The 22,731-nt window shown below is 56.6% G+C and overlaps 1 protein-coding gene across 1 annotated transcript in view; it reads right to left on the reverse strand.

Annotated features, from left to right (window-relative positions):
- RYR1 (ryanodine receptor 1) overlaps window positions 1-22,731 on the reverse strand; it is a 110,911-nt gene that overhangs the window by 81,813 nt on the left and 6,367 nt on the right. The window contains exons 4-28 of the mRNA XM_046680932.1: window positions 22,155-22,229; window positions 21,969-22,047; window positions 21,695-21,807; window positions 21,288-21,381; window positions 20,288-20,381; window positions 20,067-20,141; window positions 19,459-19,615; window positions 19,160-19,324; window positions 17,384-17,505; window positions 16,703-16,898; window positions 13,709-13,844; window positions 13,531-13,626; window positions 13,320-13,438; window positions 12,568-12,701; window positions 11,813-12,054; window positions 11,083-11,275; window positions 9,921-10,137; window positions 8,550-8,654; window positions 8,214-8,317; window positions 7,728-7,811; window positions 6,616-6,923; window positions 5,299-5,501; window positions 4,252-4,426; window positions 3,854-4,062; window positions 38-432 (exon numbers count right to left, since the gene is read on the reverse strand). Of these exons, the coding sequence (XP_046536888.1) occupies window positions 38-432; window positions 3,854-4,062; window positions 4,252-4,426; window positions 5,299-5,501; window positions 6,616-6,923; window positions 7,728-7,811; window positions 8,214-8,317; window positions 8,550-8,654; window positions 9,921-10,137; window positions 11,083-11,275; window positions 11,813-12,054; window positions 12,568-12,701; window positions 13,320-13,438; window positions 13,531-13,626; window positions 13,709-13,844; window positions 16,703-16,898; window positions 17,384-17,505; window positions 19,160-19,324; window positions 19,459-19,615; window positions 20,067-20,141; window positions 20,288-20,381; window positions 21,288-21,381; window positions 21,695-21,807; window positions 21,969-22,047; window positions 22,155-22,229 (3,890 nt within the window). The remainder of the gene's footprint in view (window positions 1-37; window positions 433-3,853; window positions 4,063-4,251; window positions 4,427-5,298; window positions 5,502-6,615; window positions 6,924-7,727; window positions 7,812-8,213; window positions 8,318-8,549; window positions 8,655-9,920; window positions 10,138-11,082; window positions 11,276-11,812; window positions 12,055-12,567; window positions 12,702-13,319; window positions 13,439-13,530; window positions 13,627-13,708; window positions 13,845-16,702; window positions 16,899-17,383; window positions 17,506-19,159; window positions 19,325-19,458; window positions 19,616-20,066; window positions 20,142-20,287; window positions 20,382-21,287; window positions 21,382-21,694; window positions 21,808-21,968; window positions 22,048-22,154; window positions 22,230-22,731) is intronic.

A 22,731-nucleotide genomic window follows, 5' to 3' on the forward strand; every position in this document is an offset into this window, starting at 1 on the left:
CCCCCCCCCCCCCCCCCCCGCCCCACCCTTGACTCACCCTCTCTTCTTGTTCTTCTCTGTGGTGGCATCCTTCTCATTCTCCACCCTGGCGGGCTGGGCCTCCACGACAGCCTGGGGCGTGCCCCCCGGTGCCCCCTCCTTTGCATTTCCCTCTTTGCCCACCTCAGCCTCGCCCCATCGCCCAGCTGAGCGGCGCAGGTTTTCATAGTCGGGGTCAGGTTCCGCTGCCCGGGCCTCGTCCTCCGCGGGGGGCTGCAGGCCGGGGGGTGCCAGGGGGGTGGCCCCTGCGGTGCAGCGGAAGTGCTGGTGGAACTGGACTGGAAGGCTCAGCCGGAGAAAGAGCATCTCCACTAGACTGTTCTGGGAGCCCCAGGTGCGGTGGGTCAGGCGCAGGCAGGGGGGCGTGTCCACGGTGCCGTCCACACGGGCCACCTGGGGGGGACAGGGTGCACTGAGCCAGGCAAGCAGCCGAGACCCTTGGTCCTAAAACTTGTTACACACAGAGCCACCATTAGTCCCTAGAGCACCTGCGTGAGAATTAGCCAGAGACTCACTCCTCTGAGCAGAGGAGCTCACGTGGGGCACACAGCTTGGCTGTGGGGTGCGTTCAGCCCTCTGTCAACCTTTGTCTGGGCACCTTGTGCGGTGACAGCCCTGGTCAGGCACTGGCATCGCTTGGGAAGCTTTCAAAACCTACCTGTGCACAGTCCTCACTCCACACTAAATAATCCACCCCTCCATCCACCTCTCCGTCCACCCATCCATCCACCCATCCATCCACCCCTCCATCCACTCATCCATCCACCCGTCCATCCACCCCTCCATCCACCCATCCATCCACCCGTCCATCCACCCCTCCATCCACCCCTCCATCCACCCATCCATCCACCTGTCCATCCACCCATCCATGCACCCGTCCATCCACCCGTCCATCCACCCATCCATCCACCCGTCCATCCACCCCTCCATGCACCCATCCATCCACCCGTCCATCCACCCATCCATTCACCACTCCATCCACCTCTCCATCCACCCGTCCATCCGCCAGTCCATCCACCCATCCATCCGCCAGTCCATCCACCCATCCATCCACCGTCCATTCACCCCTCCATCCACCCGTCCATCCACCTCTCCATCCACCAGTCCATCTACCGTCCATCCACCCGTCCATCCACGCCTCCATCCACCCGTCCATCCACCTGTCCACCCATTCCACAGATAGGCACTGAGCACTACTGTGTGCCAGGCCCTGTTCCAGGTGCATCAGTGAACAGCACAAAAGCGCTGCCCTCCTGGCCTCTCGGGAAGATTTCTCGGAGAGAGCAGCCCATAAGAGTCAGAGTTTTGCAAAGGCTCCCAGATGAATTTTTGTTAAACTTGTGGAAATACAATGCTCAGAAAAATGCACACATCCTAAGGGCACAGCTCGCTGAGTTTTCAGAGTGAACACGCCCGTGTGCCCAGCACCCAGATGGAGAAACAGAGTACAAACAAGCCCCCCAGGGGCCCCCTCGGTGCCCACTTAGTCAATACCCTCTCAAAGCCAGTGAGGATTCTGACACAGAAATGCACCTACCTGGCCTAAATACGGGACACGGGCTGACAGAGGGACAGATGCCTGGCCTGTGCACTGCAAAGATGGACTCTCAAAAGTTTTCTGGAGACTCCAGAAACAACTGGAATGGTTCGCTTGCTTTGACACCCCTCCTCAGTGACCCATTATCAAGACAGACCTCTGCGCTCCTCTCGAGCCAATGAATTCACCCCAAAACTGTGCCACCAAGATTGGCTGTTCCCAGACTGTCCTCAGGGCCTTGTCCTCTCCCCTCTCCCTCTTCTCTTATCGAGGAGGCACTGCGTGCCCCTGCCCCTTGACCGTGGTCTCTGACCGACGCCCTCCTGTGACTGTGTGCAAAGTGACCAAATGTCCCTGAGTTATTCTTTCACGGTAACACCTCCTGATTTATCACACCATAGATTCGCTTTGCCTGTTCTTGAACTTTCTATGAATGGCTTCCCACAGGACATGCTCTTTTGGGTCTGGCTTCTTTTACTCAACACTGGGTCTGTGAGATTCATCCGCGTGGTTGTGTGTAGGTCCATTTCTGCCTTCCCACTGCTGTCTGGCATTCCGTTCTTTGGGTTGAGGACACCATCTGACTGTGGGATGGACTGGGAGGTTCGTGTCTGCTCTGCCGTCCTCTCCCTCCCCAGCCACCTCCCTGGTCTGTCTGCCTCCACTCTCACCTCCTACAATCCGGTGTCCAGAGGGACCGTCCAAAACTCAAAGCTGAACTGGACATCTCCCTGCTTAAAACCCTTCCATTTTTACCTAGTCTTACCCCTCCCCACAAATTACTTATGAAAGAAAGAAAAAGAAGAAACGTTACGGTGGAGAAACCTGGCAGACTCCACCTTAACCAAATCGTCAAAGTTGACGTAATCAGCATCAGACATGGCGACACCATGTGCCAACTGAGCCCTTGCGTCAAGCAGGGCACGGCCTCACTTCTGGGGCATCCCTGCCGAATATGTGTAACCCGAGCCCGATCAGGAGGGAACATCGGACAAACCCAAACTGAGTACCGTACTCCAAAAAAATGACCTGTACTCTTAAAAAAATATTGATATCATGAAAGACAAAGACTCAGGGGGCCGGCCCCGTGGCCGAGTGGTTAAGTTCGCGCGCTCCGCTGCAGGCGGCCCAGTGTTTCGTCAGTTCGAATCCTGGGCGCGGACATGGCACTGCTCATCAGACCACGCTGAGGCAGCGTCCCACATGCCACAACTAGAAGAACCCACAACGAAGAATACACAACTATGTACCGGGGGGCTTTGGGGAGAAAAAGGAAAAAAAAAAATCTTTAAAAAAAAAAAAAAAAAGAAAGACAAAGACTCAGAAACATTCTACTTTGAAAACTAAGGAGACACAACCACTAAATGCAACTTGTAATCCTGGATTGGATCCTGGACCGGAAAAATAATAAAGGGACTTTATTGCCACAATTAACAAAGCTTGACTATGGATTGCGAATTAGGAAATAGTGTGTGTCAATGTGAAATTTCCTGATGTCCATGACTGCACTGCGTGCAGTTCCATGAGAGCACAGCCGGTTCTGAAGGATGCGCATTGAAATACTGAGGGGTAAAGAGGCACGCTGGCTCCAGCTTACTCAAATGATTCAGAAAGGAGAAAAAGAGATTATGTGAGTGCTGGATGCGAACGATGCCCTGGATGGGGAAACTGAGGCTCAGGAAGACAGAATCACTTGCCCAAAGTCACAGGTCTGATTCTAAAATGCCCACTGAGGCTCAGTCACATAGAGTTCAAATTCTTCCCAAGTTGAGGGAAGTCACGTTGTGTATGTGGGGGCGTTTATGTCCGAGTCTGACCCAGACTTTTCAACGTTGGGGAAGAAAAGACACTAGAGTCTAAAAATTAGGATGCTCAGATTAATAAAGAGCTACTAAAAACAAATAAACAAAAATCATATACACACAGAAAACAATGAGTAAGGAAGGTGCCAAAATGTCCCCAGGGGTTTATATTTCTTCAAACCTTGTTTTAGGATCAGATAGTTATAAGGACTGGAAATTTCCATTGGAGTCACTTAACCCAGCTTCTCTTTTCTCCCTTTCCCCATTTTATAGGTGATGTAGCTGCAGCCCAGAAAGGTTGTGGTTTGCCAAAGTTAAATGCTAAAAGACAGCCCTGGGAGCCCATTATCCTGACATCCCTTCTGCGCGGTTTGCGGGCTAACCCAGGAGGAAAGGAGAAACTCAGGGGAGAGAACTGTGGGGAGATCGAGGTTTGGAGGCACATCAGAGGGTATCGAGTGGGGTCGGTCCTCACCTCATAGTGGGGGTGCTCAAGGGGCACGGCCTCAAACTGCGGAAGGCTCTTGCTGAACCAGGTGGTGACCGGGCGCTGCATGTTGATGGCGAATGGCTCAAAGCCTTCCTGGAGGCCGCAGATGGTAAAGAACCGCAGGGAGCTCACGTCCTGGCCCAGGTTCAGGTGGCCCACCTGGCCAGGCCCCAGGCTGCAGACGGGCAGGAATCCTGGGGGGAGGGGAGGGATGGGCGGGGGTGAGGATAGGTGGGCGGGGCAGGGGCAGCGTGGGGAGGGCGCACTGTGGAAGGAAGGGAGGGGAGAGGAGGCTGCAGGGGGCGGTGTAGGGTCAGAGGAGATGGAGGACAACCAGAAAGGGCATATGAAGGGGTCTCGGGGGCCGCGAGGCCAGCCCTCACCATCGCCAATCTCAATATCCCGGAAGGCTGTTTCGGAGCCTGAATCGGACATGAGGATCTCGCCATTGAGGGTGAAGATGATGGTGTTCTCTGTGAGGTCGATCATGCAGCCCACGACATCACCCGGCTGCCAGGGACGCCCAAATGGTTCACTGCCCAAGTGCCAGCGCTGGCCCTGTGAGGAGGCACAGGGAGGGCTCGGTGTGGGAGAGACATATGGAGAAATGGAGAGAGACGGCAGCAAGGAGAGACGCGAAAAGACATACACGCAAGGCATCAGGTCCGGGGCATGTGGGACAGGAGAGGGGTCACCCCCACAGTGTCCTTCATCTTTTCCCACATTTGCATCCATGATCCTTGGAACGTAAAGGATAGGCTTTCATGCTTTCACTTCTACTAATCTCTGTATCTCCAGCAAGTAGAGAGATGGAAAGGAAAAATGAGCCTATCACGTCCCCTGTACAGACCTATATAGACCCAGGTGCCCCTGGAGTAAATGAGTGGGTAATGAGATGGATGGATGGGAAGCTGAGTGTATGGCTGGATGGAAGAATGAAATGAAAGCTGAGAGTCTATATGGGTTGATGCAGGGCAGGAAGAAAGTATATACAGACAAATGGATGGATGGATGGATAAATAGATGAATTGATGGATGCATGCATTAAATTATTGGATAGATAAATGAAGTCACAAATTGGTTAAATAAATGAATGGCTGAACTAACAAATAAGTTAGTAAATAGATGGAAGAGTAGATGGCTAAGTGATTATCTGGACAGGTGAATAGATGGATGGGTAGGTGGGTGGATGGTTGGATTTGTGAATAGATGAATGGACAGATGGATGGTTGAGTAGAGAGATGGATGATGGATGGATATCCATGGACAGAGAGAGAGGGAAGGATGGATGGATGGATGGATGGATGGATGGTAAGGTAGATGCAGGGATGGGTGGACACCGTGAGGCACAGATAGAGGCAGGGATGGAGTGTATGAGCTGGGGGAGGGACCACGAGGCCTGGCAGAGCAGAGCGCAGCGGGGTACCCACGCGGTGCCCATTGAAGACATAGGCCAGCTCATCAGCTCCCAGCTCCACGTCAGGCCTCAGCTCAGGCCTCGCCCAGCCCACTCGCATCTCGCCTGTGGTGACCGCCTCGAATTCGAAGTACCAGCGGCCACTCTGCACCGCATAGGATTTCTCTGCCCGGAAGATGCGCACCCGGTCCCAACGAGACTGGCTCTCCACCAGACCTACAAATGGGGCCAGGCAGAGTCAGAGGCTGCGGGGGATGTGGATCCCAAGACATTGAAGGGGTGGTGGGAGAGGCCAGAGAAGGTAAGGGCCTTGGGGGAAGAGGGACAATTTCTTGGCGTTAGAGAAGAAGAATTGGGGAATCTCAGACTAGTCAGAGAGGTAGGAGGTTTCTACTGGGGGAGAGTCCTCCCCCCGTGTCTCTGGCAGTCAGAGCTCTCTGAGAAGAGATGCTGACACAGACACAGAGGGAGAAAGTTAGGTCAGTCAAGGTCATGGTCTGGGGTTAAGAGTCAAGATTAACGGGCCGGCTCTGTGGCTAAGTGGTTAAGTTCGCACGCTCCGCTGCGGTGGCCCAGCGTTTGGATCCTGGGCGCGGACATGGCACCGCTCGTCAGGCCATGCTGAGGCGGCGTCCCACATCCCACAACTAGAAGGACGTGCAACTAAGATATACAACTGTGTACAGGGGGGGTTTGGGGAGATAAAGCAGAAAAAAAAAAAAGATTGGCAACAGTTGTTAACCCAGGTGCCAATCTTTAAAAAAAAAAAAAAAGAGTCAAGATTAAGGTCGACGTTTAGAAGCACAGATTGAGAGCAGGATCAGGGAGAGGGGTCAGACTCAGGGGCAGGGAGGGGATAGAAATCGGGGTTGGGGCCAGGAGTTGAGAAATTGAAGATTGAGGACCAGAGCCAGGGTTAGGGGTCAAGGCTGGGATCGAGTCAGTGATAGGTCAGGGGTCAGGTTAGGGGTAAAGATTAGAGGCTCTCTGAGTCCTTAGTTGGGTGGCTCCATAGTCCAGAGGTCAGGGGTTAGGGGTCATCACTAGGGGTCAGGATTTGGAGTCAGGGGTCAGGGTGAGTGCTCACTGGGCCCCTGGCCTGGCTGCTCAGTGTTGTAGCCATAGCCCTGGCAGGGCTTGAGTTGGGTCAAGGTCAGTGGTCAAGATCGGGTTCGAGGTTGGGGTCAGAGTAAGGGTCAGGGTTGGGGGGAGGGGGTCAGTGGTGCAGATGTAGCCCATTGAGGTGCTGAGTTGGGTCAGAGATCAGGGGTTAGGGTTTGAGTCCAGGTCGGGCTAGGAGTCGGGGTCAGGCCCAGAAGTCGGCACTCACTGGGCTCCTGGTCGGGCGGCTCGATGTTGTAGCCATAGCCCAGCAGGGTGCGCACGGCCTGGCAGAGGCTGTCCCGGTTGCTGCGCTTGGTGGCCTCGTCCAGCAGGCGATAGGGCACAAGGCGTGGGTTTCGGCGTGCGGGGATGTCCTGCACCGAGCTGTAGCTCCAGCCCTGGGCCACGCGGTCTCGCGCCCACACATTGTGCCCGTTCTCTGCCAGCCGGTCCACCAGCGTCGTCTGCGCTGGCGTGAGCCGCACGTGGCTCAGGTCCAGCGGTGCCGGCTTGTACCCGTTGCTCATCATGTACCTGTGGGGTGGTGGGGCTCCGTGGGATGAGACCCCCCTCCGCTCTGGACTCTGTGCTGTGGGATCCCCGACTCCCGACCCTTGCCCCAGGATCCCAGGATCCTTCACTCTGAGCTTTGGAATTTCTGGCCTTTGATGTCTGACATCAGGGTTCTACGACTCCCTCAAAGAAGCTTGGAGATACCTGACCTCTGACCCCAGGATCCTGTGACCTTAGCAAGGGCTTTGACTTCACTGACCTCTGGCCTCTGTGACCCCTTCATCCTGATTTTGCGAGCCTCCTCTCGGACCCTGGAATTCTCTGGCCTCTCACTGCTAACCTTGAGGTTTCTTACCTCTGACCCCAGAATCCTATCACTGCAGACTCCTGGCTTTGGAGTCCTTCACTCTGAACCCCAGCTTCTGTGCCCAGGACCTCTCACCTCTGACCTCTCACCTGTAATTTTAGGGTCTCTCACTTACACCTCCAATAACTCTCACCCTTTTCCGTGGGCCCCTTGCCACTAACTCAGAGATATTACCACTGCTTTCATTCTCCCTGGCTCCACGGCAGGCCCTGGCCCCGGGTCCTGACTTGCTCCCACTCTCTCTGGAACTCCCAACTCAGCCATCCTGACACCGCCCCAGGGCACTCCCTACTGACTCCAGAGCCTGCCCCCTGCCCCTATGACCTTCACCCTAACCCGCGGCCCCTTCATCTCTGACCTCAATCTCCCCACAAGACCCCTTGACTGCCCCAGCCCTCACCACAGCACCCCCAGCCTGGATTCTGTTCCCAGATGGGCCCCGGGCCCCCCACACTCACGTCTTGGGGAGCTTCGTCTTCTTCAGGTTGTCCTCCGCCTTCTCATCTGCCATGCCCACGTGGCAGCCCAGTGCCAGCAGGGTTCTGGACGGGGGCAGGGGACAGGGTCATGCCCGCCACAGCCTCCCTGCCCCTGGCCCTGTCTCCCCCAGCCTGGGCTCCCCTTCCCCCTCCGCTCCTGTCATCTCTGACTCTGGGTCTCTTTGACTTTCTGCGTGTCTTTGTCCTCATCTCTCTCTGGGTCTCTGTCTCTCGGACTCCCGTCTTTCCCTGTCTCTTTGTATCTCTTTGACTCCGTCCATCTTTTCCTGTCTGCTTCTCTCCCATCTCTTTCTGCCTCTGTCTCTCTTTCTCACTGTCTGTCAGCTTCTGCCTCACAGTCTCTGTCTCCCTCTCTCTGTTTCCCTTCTTGTCTCTCTCACTGTCTCTCTCAGTCCCTGTCTCTCCTGGCCTGCCCCCAGCCCCCATTCCCCGGTGCCCCCTCACTTGAGCGTCTCCCCCGACATCTGCAGGTTGTAATTCCGCTCGGGCTCCGGGAGGCTGTGGAAGTTGACCAGACACGGGTGCAGCCTCTTGTTGTCATCCCGAACCTGGGGAAACCCCAGAGTCAACTCCTCGGGTCCCCTTCCCTCCCCCCAACACTCCCACGCTATGGCCTCTGACCTCCAACCTGTATGCAGTTCTGCCTCTGGAAAACCAAGGACCCCCCTGGTGCCCTAAAGTCCCTTCCCCCGCCACCGGCCCCTCCCCGCCAGTGAGCCCATCTCACTCCTCCCACAGCAGGTCTAGCCTGACCCGCTCGTGCTGCGGGCAGCCCCTCACCGGGCCATAGGTCCAGCCCTGCTCGATGCGGGTCAGCGCCCAGAGTTCGTGGATGTTTTCTGCCAGCTTCTCCCGAATACGCTCCAGATGGGGAGGCAGGACAATCTGGGGGAGGGGGGACAGTCGTGAGGTCCCTGAGGCCCCTCTAGCCTGTGCCATGACCCCTCATCCTGAGAACATCTATGGGCCACGACAGGGCCCCTCACGTGCTCTCTGGACCTTTCCTGCCATCCCGCAGCCCTGCTCTCAGGGTTGACACCCAGCTAAGTAGGGACCTCCCATTACCAGAACTAAGGAATTCTCTGGGAATGGGCCTGTCTCCCCCTGTGGACCGGGAGCTCCACAGGGCAGGGCCTGGGGCTGCCTCCGTCTCCACCACTTGCCCAGCCCTGCCCAGCCCAGAGCCAGGCCCAGAGGAGAAGCTCCAGAAATGTTTGCTGAATGAATGGATGAGTCTCTTTTCCTCTCTGTGCGATGAGGATCAGAGCAATATTAACTCGTAATACTGACCTCTAAGGATTCAGTGCAATCACTTCCATAAACCACTAAATGTCGTACAGTTTATAGAAATGGCTGGCACACAGTAGGTGCCTAATAAATGTTTACACTGTTGGTGGTCTGCAGGCAAGAGATAATCGTTGGGCCAAGGCCGGCCATGGGGAGGAGAGGAGAGGTAGGAGGGATGTGCAGGAAGCCGAGTGACAGCCCATGAGGCTGACGGGCTGGGGGAGGGGGGGGAGGCATCCAGAAGGAGGCCTGGTGCTCTGGCCTGGCTACAGGGGGCTGGCAAGTTCACCCCTGAGATAATGTTACAATACAGTAACTGTATCGAGTACTCACTATTTACTCAGGACAGTGCTTCACATGATTTAATTCATCTAGCCTTCCTCACAGATGAGGAAACTGAGGCACAGAGAAGAGAAGCCACTTGCCCATAGTGGACCTTGTAGTCAGGCCCCTAAACACTGTAGCCTCTCCTATGGGGACATGCCTGGGGGGAAGGTGGGGAGTTCAGGCTGGGATAATGAAAGTGGGAGCGGCTGGAATAGAAGAAATGTCTGACACATAGCACTGGGTAACATCACAGGCTTTGGGATCAGATGGCCTGAGTTCAGATCAGCTGTGTGACCTGCACAGGTTGCTTAACCTCTCTGGGCCTTGCTTTCCTCAACTGTAAATTGGAGGCAATAATAGTACTTTCTTGAGGAGGCTAAACTGGAATTCTCCCTTGATTGAGTCCCTTACCTCCTCTCTGCCTCAGTTTCCCCATCTGTTAAAGCACAAGGTCCCCAACTTCCAGCTCAGCTCCCCACCTCCCTGACTCCTAGGAGAGTCTGCCTCCCCAGGAAACCCTTGCAGGGCAGGCAGTACCTGCACAGTGTCCACGGGGCAGGGCACAAAGTCAGTGTGTGAGAGGCAGCGGCTGGGGCCCACCAGATGGGGCCCCCGGGGGCCCTCTCGCCGATACTCCTTGATGGGTTCCAGATGGAGTCGCTCTCTAGGGAGCACAGCCTCATGGCACGGGGCATAGCCAGGGGGAGGGAGGAACTTGAATTCGCCATGGCGCCCACCAAGGAGGAACCGCACCCTGGACGGGAGAGGGAAGCCAACGGTGAGGCAGTTCACAGGGCAGAGTCTGTGCTCAGGGGGTAAGGGAGCAATCCTGGGATCAGTGGAAGGTTCTGGGGAGACCTGAGGTCACTGGGCAGTCATGGGGTCACGGAGGTCATTTAGGAGTCAGGAAGAAAAGTCTAAGTTCAAAGAGGATGTCTGAGGCCAATGGGAATCATGGGAGGATCAAAAAAGGAAAATGTGGGGCCACTGCAGAATTAATGCGAGGTCCTGGGAAGGCCCTCAGGAGGAGACCCTGGGTCAACAGAGCATTTGGGGATATTGGCAGGTTTGGGGGAGACCAAGAAGGTCCTTTGGAAGGCACCAAGAGTCTCGTGTAACTGTGAGATAACCGTAATCGTCCCTGAATGATCGGGAAGTCATTCACAGAGCTTGGGGTCACTGGGACAGACTGAGTTACTAAGAGGTCTTTGAAATAACTGCGGTCATTGAGGGGTCCCTTGGAGATTATGGAGCCACAGGAAGATGATCGGGAGGTGCGGGCATCACTGAGAAGCTATTAAGAGCATGGAGTCATTGGGAGGGTCCCAGATCATCGGGGGGTCCTTAGGAGGGTCTGCAGTCATTAGGTCATTGTCAGATTCTGGAGTCATTTGGAAGTCATTGGAATGGCACAGAGTCACTGGGAGAGTCTGGGGTTATTAGAAGGTCATTGTGAAATTTGGGGGACACTTGGAAGTCATTGGAAGGACATGGGGTTGGGGAGAAGCTGAGGTCAATGGCAGGGTCTGGATCATTGGAAGGACACTGAAAATGTCTGGGATCATGTAGAGGTCACTGGGACCTTCACGTAAGGGTCTGAGGGTTGGCTTCTGGGTCTTAGCCTCAGAGGAGGCCCCGGAGTGACTGGGGAAGCTGTCTCAGGACAGTCCCAGGTCTGGGGACAGGGACAAATCCTTACTTGACACCAGCCGAGAAGCTGACCACAGGGAAGAAGAGCCCGTCAAGGTTGAAGGCCTCAAAGACGCCCTGCACGGGACAGCCATTGATGCGGAAGGAGATGGACGGCACGCTGAGGTCCAGGCAGCAGCTGACCACGTCCTCAGGGGCCAGGAGGTGCTGCCCCGGGTAAGTCACCAGGCGTGCCACGTGTCCTGCACCAGGGTCACCAGGGAGGGGTCAGAAGTCAGAGGTCCCGTGGAATCAGTGGTCTCAATAGACAAGGGGCAGATATTAGAGGATCTATGGGGTGTGAGTCCCCAAGGTCAAGTGTTCCCATGGAGGGTCCTGTAGCTCTGAGATTAGGGGCAGAGGTCAAGGTTCCCCTGAGGTTAGGATCCTGAGAGCTATGGGATCAGAGATTAAAGTCACCCTACAGTTAGGATCCTGGAACCTTTGGGGTCAGAAGTCAAAGATTAGAGGTCATAATAATCTGGGTTGTTTTCTGGCATTTCTAGGGTCAGAGATCCTACATCTTGTGGGGTCAGAGTTCTGGAGGCTATGAAGAAATGTGTTGGGGGCACATTTCTGGAAGCTCTAGGGCTAGGGTCTTGGGAAATGAGGAATTAGGGGTCAAAAGTCGGCCTGGTTTGGGGGTCAGGATCCCAAGATCCCCAAAGTGTGTGATAAGAATCCTGGAAATTCTGGGATCAAGAGTTAAAGTTGAGGGTCCGCTAGAAGGGTCCAGGTACCTGTCCAGAGATGCAGCCCATCAAAGCCGTAGGAATAGAGGTCATCGCCGACCCCATTGCCGCCCCAGCCCTCGCCGCCCCCGGGGTAGGGGCTGTAGCCCTCGGTGAGGGCCCAGCCCACCCGCAGGTGGGTGGCCTGAGCTGTCAGGAATGGAGCCACCTCGTCCACCATCACTTCAAAGTACCATTTGCCATACTGCGTGGTGCTCTCTGCTCGGCCCACGAAGATGTTGGGGCGGATGCTGCAGAAGAGATGGGACAGGAGAGCGGATGAGGGAGAGATGGAGAGGAGGGCCAAGCTGGTGGCGGGGAGGGGAGAAAGAGGTACACACACCGGAAAAAAAAGAAAGGCAGAGACATGGAGACAGAGAGTAAGAGACGGAGAGAAAACAGGGACAGAGAGACATCAAAAGGCAAAGAGAGATAGGAGAGAGACAGGGAAAAAGAGATGGAGGAGAAAGCGAGAGAGAGAGAAATGGAAAGAGAGACAAAGAGGAGAGAGGGAGAGGAAGAGAGAAAGAAGGAGAGGAGCAGACAGCGGCAGAAATGGAGCAGGGAGGGAACAAGAGCGGGGAGCCGGCGGGAGCTGGGGGAGAGCGGACATCTGTGAGGACTGGGCACTAAGTCCTGGGGTGGGAGATGGAGGAAGGGACATCCACCTGGGCATGGAGTCCCTGAGTCAGGGAGAGGGTTGAGAGGTCTGAGTTCTGGGGTCAGGGTGAGGTCAGGCTGGGGTCCGGAGGTAGGGGCCAGACCTGGTGACATAGTTGATGAGGTTTGTCTGCAGCAGAAGCTCGCGGCCAGGGAGCAAGTTCTCGGTAATGAGATCTTGGTTGGAGCGCACGGCCACGCCATTGCACACACACAGGGAACACAGCACGTCCAGGACCTGGAGGTCAAGGTCAGAGGTCAGGGTATGAGGGCACAGGGTGGGGGTTTACAGGAGGCTCAGGGTGGGAGGTAAAGGACGATGCATCAGGGTAGGAGATGGAGATTTTGACTGAGAGAAGGTAGTGAGTGGGAGGTGAGGGATCACAGAGAAAGGTCAAGGGTCAAAGAGAAAGGTCAAGCGAAAGGCTGGGGGCCATATGAGGCAGAAGCATGAAAGGGTGGGGTCGGTGAGAGAGCACGGGGCAAGGATGAGACTGGACATCAGCAGGGGTTGCAAACCGGGGTCTCCAGGGGCCAGGTGGATAATGTAAACGCGTGAAGTGGTGAGACAGTGCAATGGGGACCAGTAGGACCTGTGGCAAACTGGGGAGCGTATACATACGCAGCCCACCCAAAGGCTATGAGATTGGAAAATTCAAAAAAGATTTCAGAGATCTAACGAAACACATCTGTGGCCCCGAATCCGCTTAAGAACCATGAGTTTGAGACCCTTGGGTTGAGATGGAAGCATGTGGGAGAGAATCCAGGTGAGAGATGAGATGGGGGAGGGGAGTGAGGGAATGGGGAGAGGTCAGGGTTCAGAGTTCAGGGGATGAGAGGTGGGTGAAGAGCCGACCTTGTGGTTCCTCCCATGCTTGTCCAGGAGGGAGATGATGGACTTGATGTGGTTCTCTTGGATGATGTTCAGGACCTCGGGGCTCTCAATCAGGACACAGTACAGCACCTCCAGGATCCCTGGCCAGGTAGCAGAGTGAGAGAGGAGGTGGCTGCGGCCCTCCCCTCCCCCAAGTCCCAAGTCCCTGTCCCCTCCCTCTGGTTCCTCCTACCGGACGAGGCCTCCAGCCGATCCAGCTTGCTGACCAGCCAGTCCAAGTTGTTGGAGAAGAGGGCACAGTTGGTGCGATTGCCACGGATCAGAGAGGCTGAGGGTGGAAAGAGGGGTCAGACCAATGGGACCGGGGACCTAGGGTGCTCTAGGCAGCGTCAGGACTTGGGGCCCCTTACCCAGAAGTTCATACAGCAGGTTCACAATCTCTTTCCAGGACTCGGCTGCCTCCTCCCCTGCAAATTCGGCAAAGTGGGCAGCAGTAGTGTAGACATTTAGGCGGTCGATGCAATTCAGGACCAGGGCAAGCATCCCCTGGGTGAGGAAAACCGGGGGCTCACCACAGAGTCCCAGGCCCTCCCTTCCTTGTCTTCTTGGATTTGCTAGTTCACATGCCTTTAACAACGAGCAACTGTGTGTCCCTAGACCTAAGCCAGCGCCATTAGCTCCATGTCCCCTGCCCTCCCATGACCCTCCTGTCCTCCTCAGCTCCCCACATTGTCCTGTCTGCCTCTGCCCCCAACACAACACATCCTTATTAACATCAGGACCGAATTCACGCTTCTCTTTCCAGCAGTTCTCTCTCCATCCTTTCCACTTCCAAGCACCCCCCTCCTCGTTCCAACTGGCCCGGTTCACTCCCCGCACCACCCATCAGAGAGATTTTCTCACTTGCCCCTTGTTTTTTTTACATTTTAGTCTTTTGTCTCCCTTTATTGTGAACTATCACAGACATACAGAAAAGCACATAAAACACATTCTGCCAGTTGTCGTTATTCGTGGTACTTAGATTTATAAAGTCCCTGGGAACACTGAATCAGTGACTAGGAACCACGGCTCCCAGGGGACATACTGACAGTTCCTGTGGGTCTCTGCTCACATTTTCACCAGTCAATCAATACACACCCTCGTTTTACGTGCGTTTCTGTTTAAAGACACTTACTTACTACATATAGTGTTGATTCATTAACGTTAAATTCACAGCCAACAGCACTGTAACTGAGCCTGAACGATGCTGATCTGACACACACATTTTCTCTGGGAGGCACATCACAGCCTCCTTACACTTAGGGACACTAGCGGCACTTCACCGCTATGCTCAGGGGCCATTTTAAACAGTGGAATCAGCAAAAAGCACAAAAATGCAAAAAGTGTGGCGCTGAACAGACCATGAATAGGACACTTGTTTACATCTGGAGAGCTGAACCGAGAAGGCAGAGTGTTGCCTTGTTCAGCCTCAGCTGGAAACATACACATCAGAGGACTCAAATCCTTGGCCACTCTGCACACGTCCACAAATGACCACAGACGTGTTGCAAGTATTGATTTGGGGCGCTACAAACAAGGTTTAGCAGGTAGGCAGATTTGCAAGGACAGAATCTGCGAATAATAAGGAGCAAATGTATATGACGTAACAAATATAAGGAACATCTGTGTAACCATGACCCAGGTCAAGAAGGAGAACGTGGCCAGCCATGCAGACTCCCTGGGTGCCCCTCCGCATCACACAACCCTCTCTGTTGGGGATAACCGACGTCCTGACTTTGATGGCAACGGTGTAACTGAGTTTTGACTAGCACCAGAGGCAGAGCATCACGGCAGCGGGCACAGCAAGGTTGGAGTCACACAGACTGCCTCTGCCACCAACTAGTTGTGACTTTAGAAGACCTAACCCTCCCGTGGCTCCCAAAGGGTAAGTCCTCACCAGAGCCTGGCCCTTGTCGCCTGTCTGCCTTCATATCCCCCCTCTCCTCCTCTAGGCTCACACGGCCCCAGTCGCCCTGGCCTCCTCCTATTCTGGAACCTGCTCAGCACACCCCCACCTCATGGCCTCTGCACTCGGTTGTCCCTCTAGCTCCCCCATCTCCCTGCCCCAGCTGTCCACCTGGCTCCCCCTCTTCCCTCAGGTCACCCTCCCTGACCACGCTGTTTTAGATTGCAGTAACCCCACCACTCCCTGCCAGGGCCCTGCTTTATTTTTCTCCTTAGCACTTTTCATCATCTAATATGCCATATAATTTACTTATTTATTTTATTGATCATCAACCCTTCCCCCCATGTCAGCTCCAGAAGGGCAGGGATGTCCGTCTGTTTTGTTGACAGCTGTATCCCCAGCATATTTGTTATGTAGATGACTGTTATTTCATCTCTCTGTGCTTTAGTGACCCATCTGTAAAATGGGAACTACAAGCCCCCATGGGGTGATGGGGAGGATGCCACGTAGACAGCGCCCTTAACACCTAGTAAGGGCTGAGTTCAAGGTGATAATAACTACTAGCACTCGTATAGCATCCACTACGTGCTGGGCCTGTTCTAAGCACTTTGCATACACTAATTCCATTCCATAAGGAAGTTTTGTTACTGTTACTATTATCCTTTCTGGGTCGGCCTCCCCCATCAGGCTGGGAGTCCCTGGAGAGAAGGGAGGGCCAAGTTGGAGGCCTTTAAATGAACAAGTACCCTTATCACCCTGTGGAGACGTCAGACCCTCCGACCTTTGTGCAGCCCCTCCTCCCACCCCCTCGGCCCCTCCCACTCAGACCTGGAGCTGAGCGGAGCCCCCAACATCTCTTCCCTTCCTGCTCTGGTAACACACAGACTCCCAGCCCCTGACCCCCGCTGAGGTCCCTCCCTGCGCTGCCCTCCCTGACGCCTGAAGACCCACCTCTGGGCCTGCCTCTCTCCATGCCCTGTTCTCCTTCTGTCTGCCCACCCCCAGGCCCGCCCCCAGAGACACCGCCCCCTGAGTCTCGCAGCCTCACTTCGCTCCTGCTCTGACTTCTCCCCAGTCCTTGCCTTCTCTTTGGCCTTGAACTTCACTAGGCCCCGCCCCTCTTCCATGTGAGGGAACAAGGCTGGCCCCGTCTCATCGCTCCAGCTCCATCTCTCTCACAGGCCCCGCCCCTGCTCCACCACGCGCCCCGCCCCTCATCAAGGCTCCGCCCACAAACACAGTCCCGCCCCCTAAGGGCCCCGCCCCCCCCGCTTGTCCCCGTTCCTGCGGCGCCACCGCCTGGTCGCACAGGCCGGGGTTCCTCCTCGAGGCCCTCCACCTGCCCCACTCCTCTCAGATCACTACTTCCCAGGTCCCTCAGGCCCCGCCCCGCCCCGCCCCTCCAGCAGGCCCCGCCCCTGCGCCCGCAGGCCCCGCCCCTCCCTGGCCACGGCCCCACCTCCTCCTGGAAGAGGCTCTGGCGGTTGCGCAGGCTGCGCAGCTTGCTCTGCTTCTCCTCGTGCTGCAGCTCCTCGGAGGGTGGCTCCATGTAGCCGATGAGGTCCTGCAGGCTCAGGATGACGCCCTCGATGGGCAGCGCCGTGCCGGCCGGCGGCCCAGAGCCCCGCGGCTTTCCGCTGAAGCTGTCCAGGCCCCTGCGGGGACCGCACCCTGGTCAGCAGGGGGCCGGGAGCGCTGGATGTCGGGGATGCGCTAGCGAGTACCCACCCTGGTCCCCGCAGGACTCCCACAGACACAACAGAGCGGGAGACTGAGACGCGGAGAGAGAAGGCACTGGCCCGAGGTCACCCAGTGGCCAAGGGCAGGACTGGGACTGGGACTCGCACCTGTGTAGGCACAGGGGTTCTTGGAAGAAAGAGACAGGGCTGGGGAGGTCCAGGGTCAAGGGTCTGGGTGCCAGGGGTGTGGAAGTTGGGTGGCGATGGGTCAGGACCATAGCTGTCGAGGTTAGATTAGGAGTCAAGAGTATAGAGGTTAGAGTTTAGAGGTTAGGGGTCTTGTGTATGTTAGACGGGGGTGTGGCTGTCAGAGGAGAGATTAAAGGGATCAGGTGCATGAACGCCAGGAGCATGGGGTCCAGGGGTGGCCTGGCACCCGCGCAGAGTGGGCGGTGGCTCACTTGATGAACTGGTTGTAGAGGCCAGCGGTGCTGTAAATCATGCGGGCAGCCTGGGACTCCTCGTGCTGGCAGCGGGTCAGCGAAAGGGCATCGTCCATGTGGCCTTCCTGGTGCAGCATGGCCTGGCAGTGGGGGGTCAGAGAAGTCAGGAGGGGGCCCTGCCACCCAGGGCCATGCCCCCCAGACTCTATCCCCAAAGCTGCCCCCTCCCCCACCGAATCTCTCTTCCAGTGCCCCTTCCTCCTCTCCCTCTTTATCTGTCTCTGTGGTTTTCATTCTCTCTCTCTTTCCCTCTCTCTCTGTCTCTCTCTGTCCCTCACTGTTCCTCTCTGTCTCTCTCTGTCTCTCCCTGTTTTGCCTGTTGTCTGTCTCAGGCTGCACCCTCTCCACCTGTATCTACTCCTGTAACATCCCCCCCCCCGAAAGTTCTAACGGCACCCCAAACTGAACAGGTCCCAGATAGACCGCCTGATCACCTTTCTGGGAGGTGAGACCATCCTGGCTGCCGGCTTCCCCCTGAGCTGACCTCCCAGAGCCCCACCCAGTCCCCGGGCTGGAATGCCGTCCACCTGCTGATGCCTCCCGCGTCTCCCCCTCTGGCCGAGACCCACATGTTCTGCTCATGTATCCAACTGCAGGCCTTATTTTCACAAACGGGTGCCTCCCTGGTCTTCCCACTCATTCACTCAGCGCGTCTATGGAGCGGCTCTGTTCTAGGCATTGGGGGTAAAACTTCAGGGCTCTGTCCCCTTGAGCTGATGCTTCACTCTCCCCGACTCAGTTAATGGCACTTCCATCCTTCCAGTTGCTCAGGGAAAAAGTCATCCTCAACCCTTGTCTCTCTTACCCTGTATCTAATCTGTCAGAAAATCCTGTTGACTCCCGCGTCAAAATACAACCAGAATCCGCCACCTTCCACTCCACAGTCCCACCCAGTCCACTGTCACCTCCCCGCTGTACCATTGCAGCAATTTCCTTCCTGGTCTCCCTACTTCAGCTCTGCCCCCCACGGGCTATTCCCATAAGCAGTTAAGGACCCTGAGAACCTGACTCAGGTCACCTCCCTGGCTTGCTCAAAATGCCCTTGTGGCTCCATCTCAGCAGGGTAAAAGCCAGGACCCTCCTCATGGTTCACAAGGCCCCACACAATCTGCTGCCATCCCCTCTCTGTCCTCATCTCCCACAACTCACCCCTCACTCACTCTTTCCTGCCAAACTGGATCCAACCTCATTCCAACCTCAGGGCCTTTGCACATGCTCTTCCCTTTGTCAAAAGTAGCTGTATGACTATGTACTGCATTAAAGGCAGTTTATTCGCCATGTCTGAGCACTGGGAGGGCAGGGAACAGGTCTGTATAGCTCGCCTATTTTTCCACACACACATCCAGAACCACTTAGGTACTCAGTAATTTGTTGAATGTGACCCTCAGTCTGTCACTATCTGTCTTTTTCTCTCTCTGTCTTTCTCTGTCTTTTCCATCTCTGCCTCTCTGTGTCTATCTTTCTCTATTTTCTGTTCATATCATTTTGCCTCTGCCTTTCCCTGTCTCTATCTCTCTCTCCCTTCCTCCCTCCCCTTCCTCTCTTTCTCTCCTCCCCGCACGCCCCCCCCATATATATCCCTCTTTTTGCCTCTCTCTCTCAATCTCAATTTCTTCCCCAGTCTCCATCTTCCTCTCGGCCCCATCCTCAAATTCGTGAAAGCTCAAGCACGACCTCCCCCCGGCCCGCTTCCTCCCCTGCCTTCCCCCGCCCCTGCCCCTGCTAGGCACCCACCTTCTTCTTGAGCACGCCGAGCCGCAGGGCCTTAGGGTCCGGGGCAGCATAGGTGAGCCACAGGCCCGAGGCCACGTGCTGCACAAAGCACAGCGACTCCCCGTACTTGATCTCCGGGGGGCCCATGCCCTCCACGTCTCGTTTGGGGCCCATATCCAGCTTCTCCTGCAGGGACAGGGGACACTGGTCAGCCTCCCCTACCTGTGCGTTTAACGGGGGAGCACCACCGGGAGACTGCAGGGGGGGCTGCAGTGGGATTTGGGGCTCGGGATAGGGGAAGGCACCCTGACACCGCTGACCTTGGAGACGCGGAAGCAGAAGGAGGTGGCCTTGGTGTGAGCCTTGCTGGCATCAACCACCATCAGGCCCTGGTCCTCGGTGAGCGCCAGGTACCGCCCGGTGGTGACGTGCCGGATGCGCAGTGGCTGGCCCCAGCGCAGATGGCTCCCGCTCCAGCTGCAGAGGGTGAGGGTGAGGGGTCAGAGGACCCCCAGTCCTCCCACGGACACCACAGTCTTGGTCCAAATCTCCCTTGGGACCCTCCGATCTTTCTTAGGACCCCCAGTCCTCTTTTAGGAACCCCAATCCTCTCAGGCCCTCACAGCTTCCTTGGGGCTCCCCAGATGGCTCAGTGCCCCCAGTTTTCCCAGACCCTTCATTTTCTCCTCCTCCACTCCCCACATTTTCACTAGGGACCCCCTCAGGGGCCCCCACCATCCCCTAAGACCTCCTTTTCCTCCAGGCTTCTAGAACCCTGAGGACCTTCGTCACTCTCTTGGGCTCCCTAGATTTTCCATCAAAACCCTCCAGTATCTTCCTCAGATCTTCCTTCAAGACCCTCTCTCTCCTTCCAGGCCCCCTAGGGGCCCCAACCCGCTCTCCCAGCCCAGCTCCACCCCCCCCATACCTGATTCTCAGTGGCTCCAGTCTCCAGAGGGAGCGGGCGTGGGTGCACACAGCGCCCCCCTCATAGTGGACAAGTCTGGGGACACAGGAGGGAGGGAGTGAGGTCACGGGTTCAGGCTGTAGCCCCCCAGATCCCCAACCTCCCTCATAACGCCCCAGCTGACCTTTGCCCCCTCCCAGCCCCCGTCCCCAGCCCCCAGGCCCTCCTGTCCCCAGCCTGACCTGCGCTGGTCGTCACTGTCAGCAGGCGAAATGGTCAGACACTCATCCATGTGTCCGTGAAAGAGGCGGAGGACGTGGCCCCCAGTCACATAGCCTGGAGAGGAGCAAGAGGAGGTGGTCACCCTGGGGCTGGAGCCCCTGAAAGCCCAGGACCAAAGTGGAGTCAGGGGGCCCTGCTTCTCCCCTGCGGGAGGCTGGGGGTTGGATAGGCGGGTCTGCGGTTGAGAATGTGAGGTAGTCTGAGGTTTGGGCTGAGTCTGGGCCTGAAGTGGGGCACTGAGATTTGGGGGCTGAGGCTGGGGATCTAAGTTTTGGGGTGTGGGCATGCAGGGCTGGGGCTGGGGGGTGGGGGTTCTGAGTTCGAATTTGGAAGGTTGAGTCAGACGGTTGGGTCTAATGTTCCCTGATGTGGGGGTCTGAGTTCCAGGGATGTGTGGTCTGGGTTTAGAGGTGTGTTGGCTGGGTCTGAAGTTGGGGTCTGAAGTTTGAGGGTGATTTGGGGGTCTGAGGTGGTCTACAGTTTGGAAGTCTGAGCTTTGGGGCCTGAGTCTCGAGAGATCTGAGCTGTGGAGTTGGAAACTGGTGGTTCTGAGTTTTGGGGCCCATGGTTTGAGTCTCAGCGTGCATCTGGCTCAGGGCTCTAAGGTTTGGGGGGAGCCGAAGTTCGGGGCTCATGCTTTGGGGGCTCAGCCTGGGGTCTGAATCTGGGAGATGATTTTGGAGACTGGAGGTTAAAGTTGGGGGTCTGAAGCTGGTTGGCTGAGGTTTGGGGCCTGAATGAGGGCTCTTGATTTGGGGTCTGAGTTTGGGAGTCTAACGCTGAGTCTCAGGTTTGGGGTCTGGGCTCCAGGGTTCTGGATTTGGGGTCAGCTGAGATCCAAGTGCGAAGGTCACAATTTGGGGTCTGAGGTACAAGGCTCAGCTTGGACACATCTGAGGGACAATGTAGGAGGTCTTTTGTGGGGGTCCCAGTTTAGGGGCCAGAGGCCTGGGGCCTCACCTTCTTCGCAGCCAGAGCAGATGGGGTTCATGTTCCACAGTGTCTGCATGAAGGAGGCGTCAACCTGGAGCTCCCCACTGGCCGTCGACAGGTGCTGGGGGCCCCCGGAATGTGGCGATCAGAGACAGTGGGGTGGGGGGCAATAGTTCCAGAGTCAGAGGCCAGAAAGCAGGGGTGGAAGCCAGAAAACATGCAGACGGGAGACCGAAAATTAGAGGTCACAGATCAGGAAATGGGAAATGGGGGTCAGAAACCAGAAGTTGATGTCGGAGTCAGGAACCTGGAAATTGGGAGTCAGGACGTTGGGGCCGGAGAGCAGGCAAACCTGATGAGGAGATGGGCTGACGGGGAGCCCCAAGCCCTGGGGGCAGCAGGAGCCCTGATGGGGGAGGCGGGGGATTGCTCACCAGGTAGCGCTCGGAGGAGACACTAACGAGGATGAGGTCATCCCCGACGCGGACCTTCTCTCCTTCCGACCTCTGCTTGGAGGCTGGGTGCGTCGTCCACCAACAGGCCTCTCCTATGGGGGCGAAAGGAGTGTCAGGATGCTGGCTGCCCAGAAAGCTCGTCCCCAGGGCATTCCCTGCCACTGAGCCCTCTGCCCACCGTTCTCCTATTGCTGCCACCAACTCTGCCTCACCGCCCCCATCCCTGCCCCTAGGGCATCCCCTGCCCCTGCACCTATTGCATCCTCCTGCAGTCCCACGTCGAAGGCCAGCTTGTCAGTCATGGAGCGGGAGGTGGTGAGGCAGCTCAGATACTAGGGTTGTGGAGTGGGGGGAGGGGGGGGGGCAGGCTTCCCCCCACCGGGGGCGCGCCCCCCGGCCCCCCCCCCACGCCCCCCCCCACCCCCGCTGGTGCACTCACCATGCCGCTGTGCGCATGCCGCAGCAGGATGGCATGGCCGTACAGCAGTGTTCTGTGTCCCCCGCCCTGGGATGACTGTAGGGGGAGGGAGGGCACAGAGTCAGCACAGACCCCCCAAGACATCTGGCCTCTCCCAGGTGGGAATATGCTCCCCACAAAATACCATGCTCAGGCCTGGCCGCAAGGAAGCCTCAGCTTAGACTGCAACAGATTCTCTGCCTCAGTTTCCCCACTCGTGGAAGCAGGGGCTGAGAAGCCTGTGGATGGGGTATTTTATATTTCCCAAAGCCCACTCTGTCCTCCCTGCCTCCTTCACCTCGTTCACCAGGCCCCAGAGTCACTCAGGGAGTTTGGACCGCTCCTTTGGGTGTCTGCGAACACTTGGGGGCGCCCTAGTATCTCGTGTCCCATGGATTTCAACCCCCCCCCCCCAACCCGTCATAACACTGCTGAGCTGCAGGCAGTGTGCCCTGGTACAGACTAACTCATTGTTAAATATTTGAGCATCACCCGTGGGGACCCGTCCTGGGCTGCCACACACACCGAGCACCAGGACACCCAGCCCCTCTTTGTGGGG

The sequence above is a fragment of the Equus quagga genome, chromosome 13, assembly GCF_021613505.1.
Source record: "Equus quagga isolate Etosha38 chromosome 13, UCLA_HA_Equagga_1.0, whole genome shotgun sequence".
Lineage (NCBI taxonomy): Eukaryota > Metazoa > Chordata > Mammalia > Perissodactyla > Equidae > Equus > Equus quagga.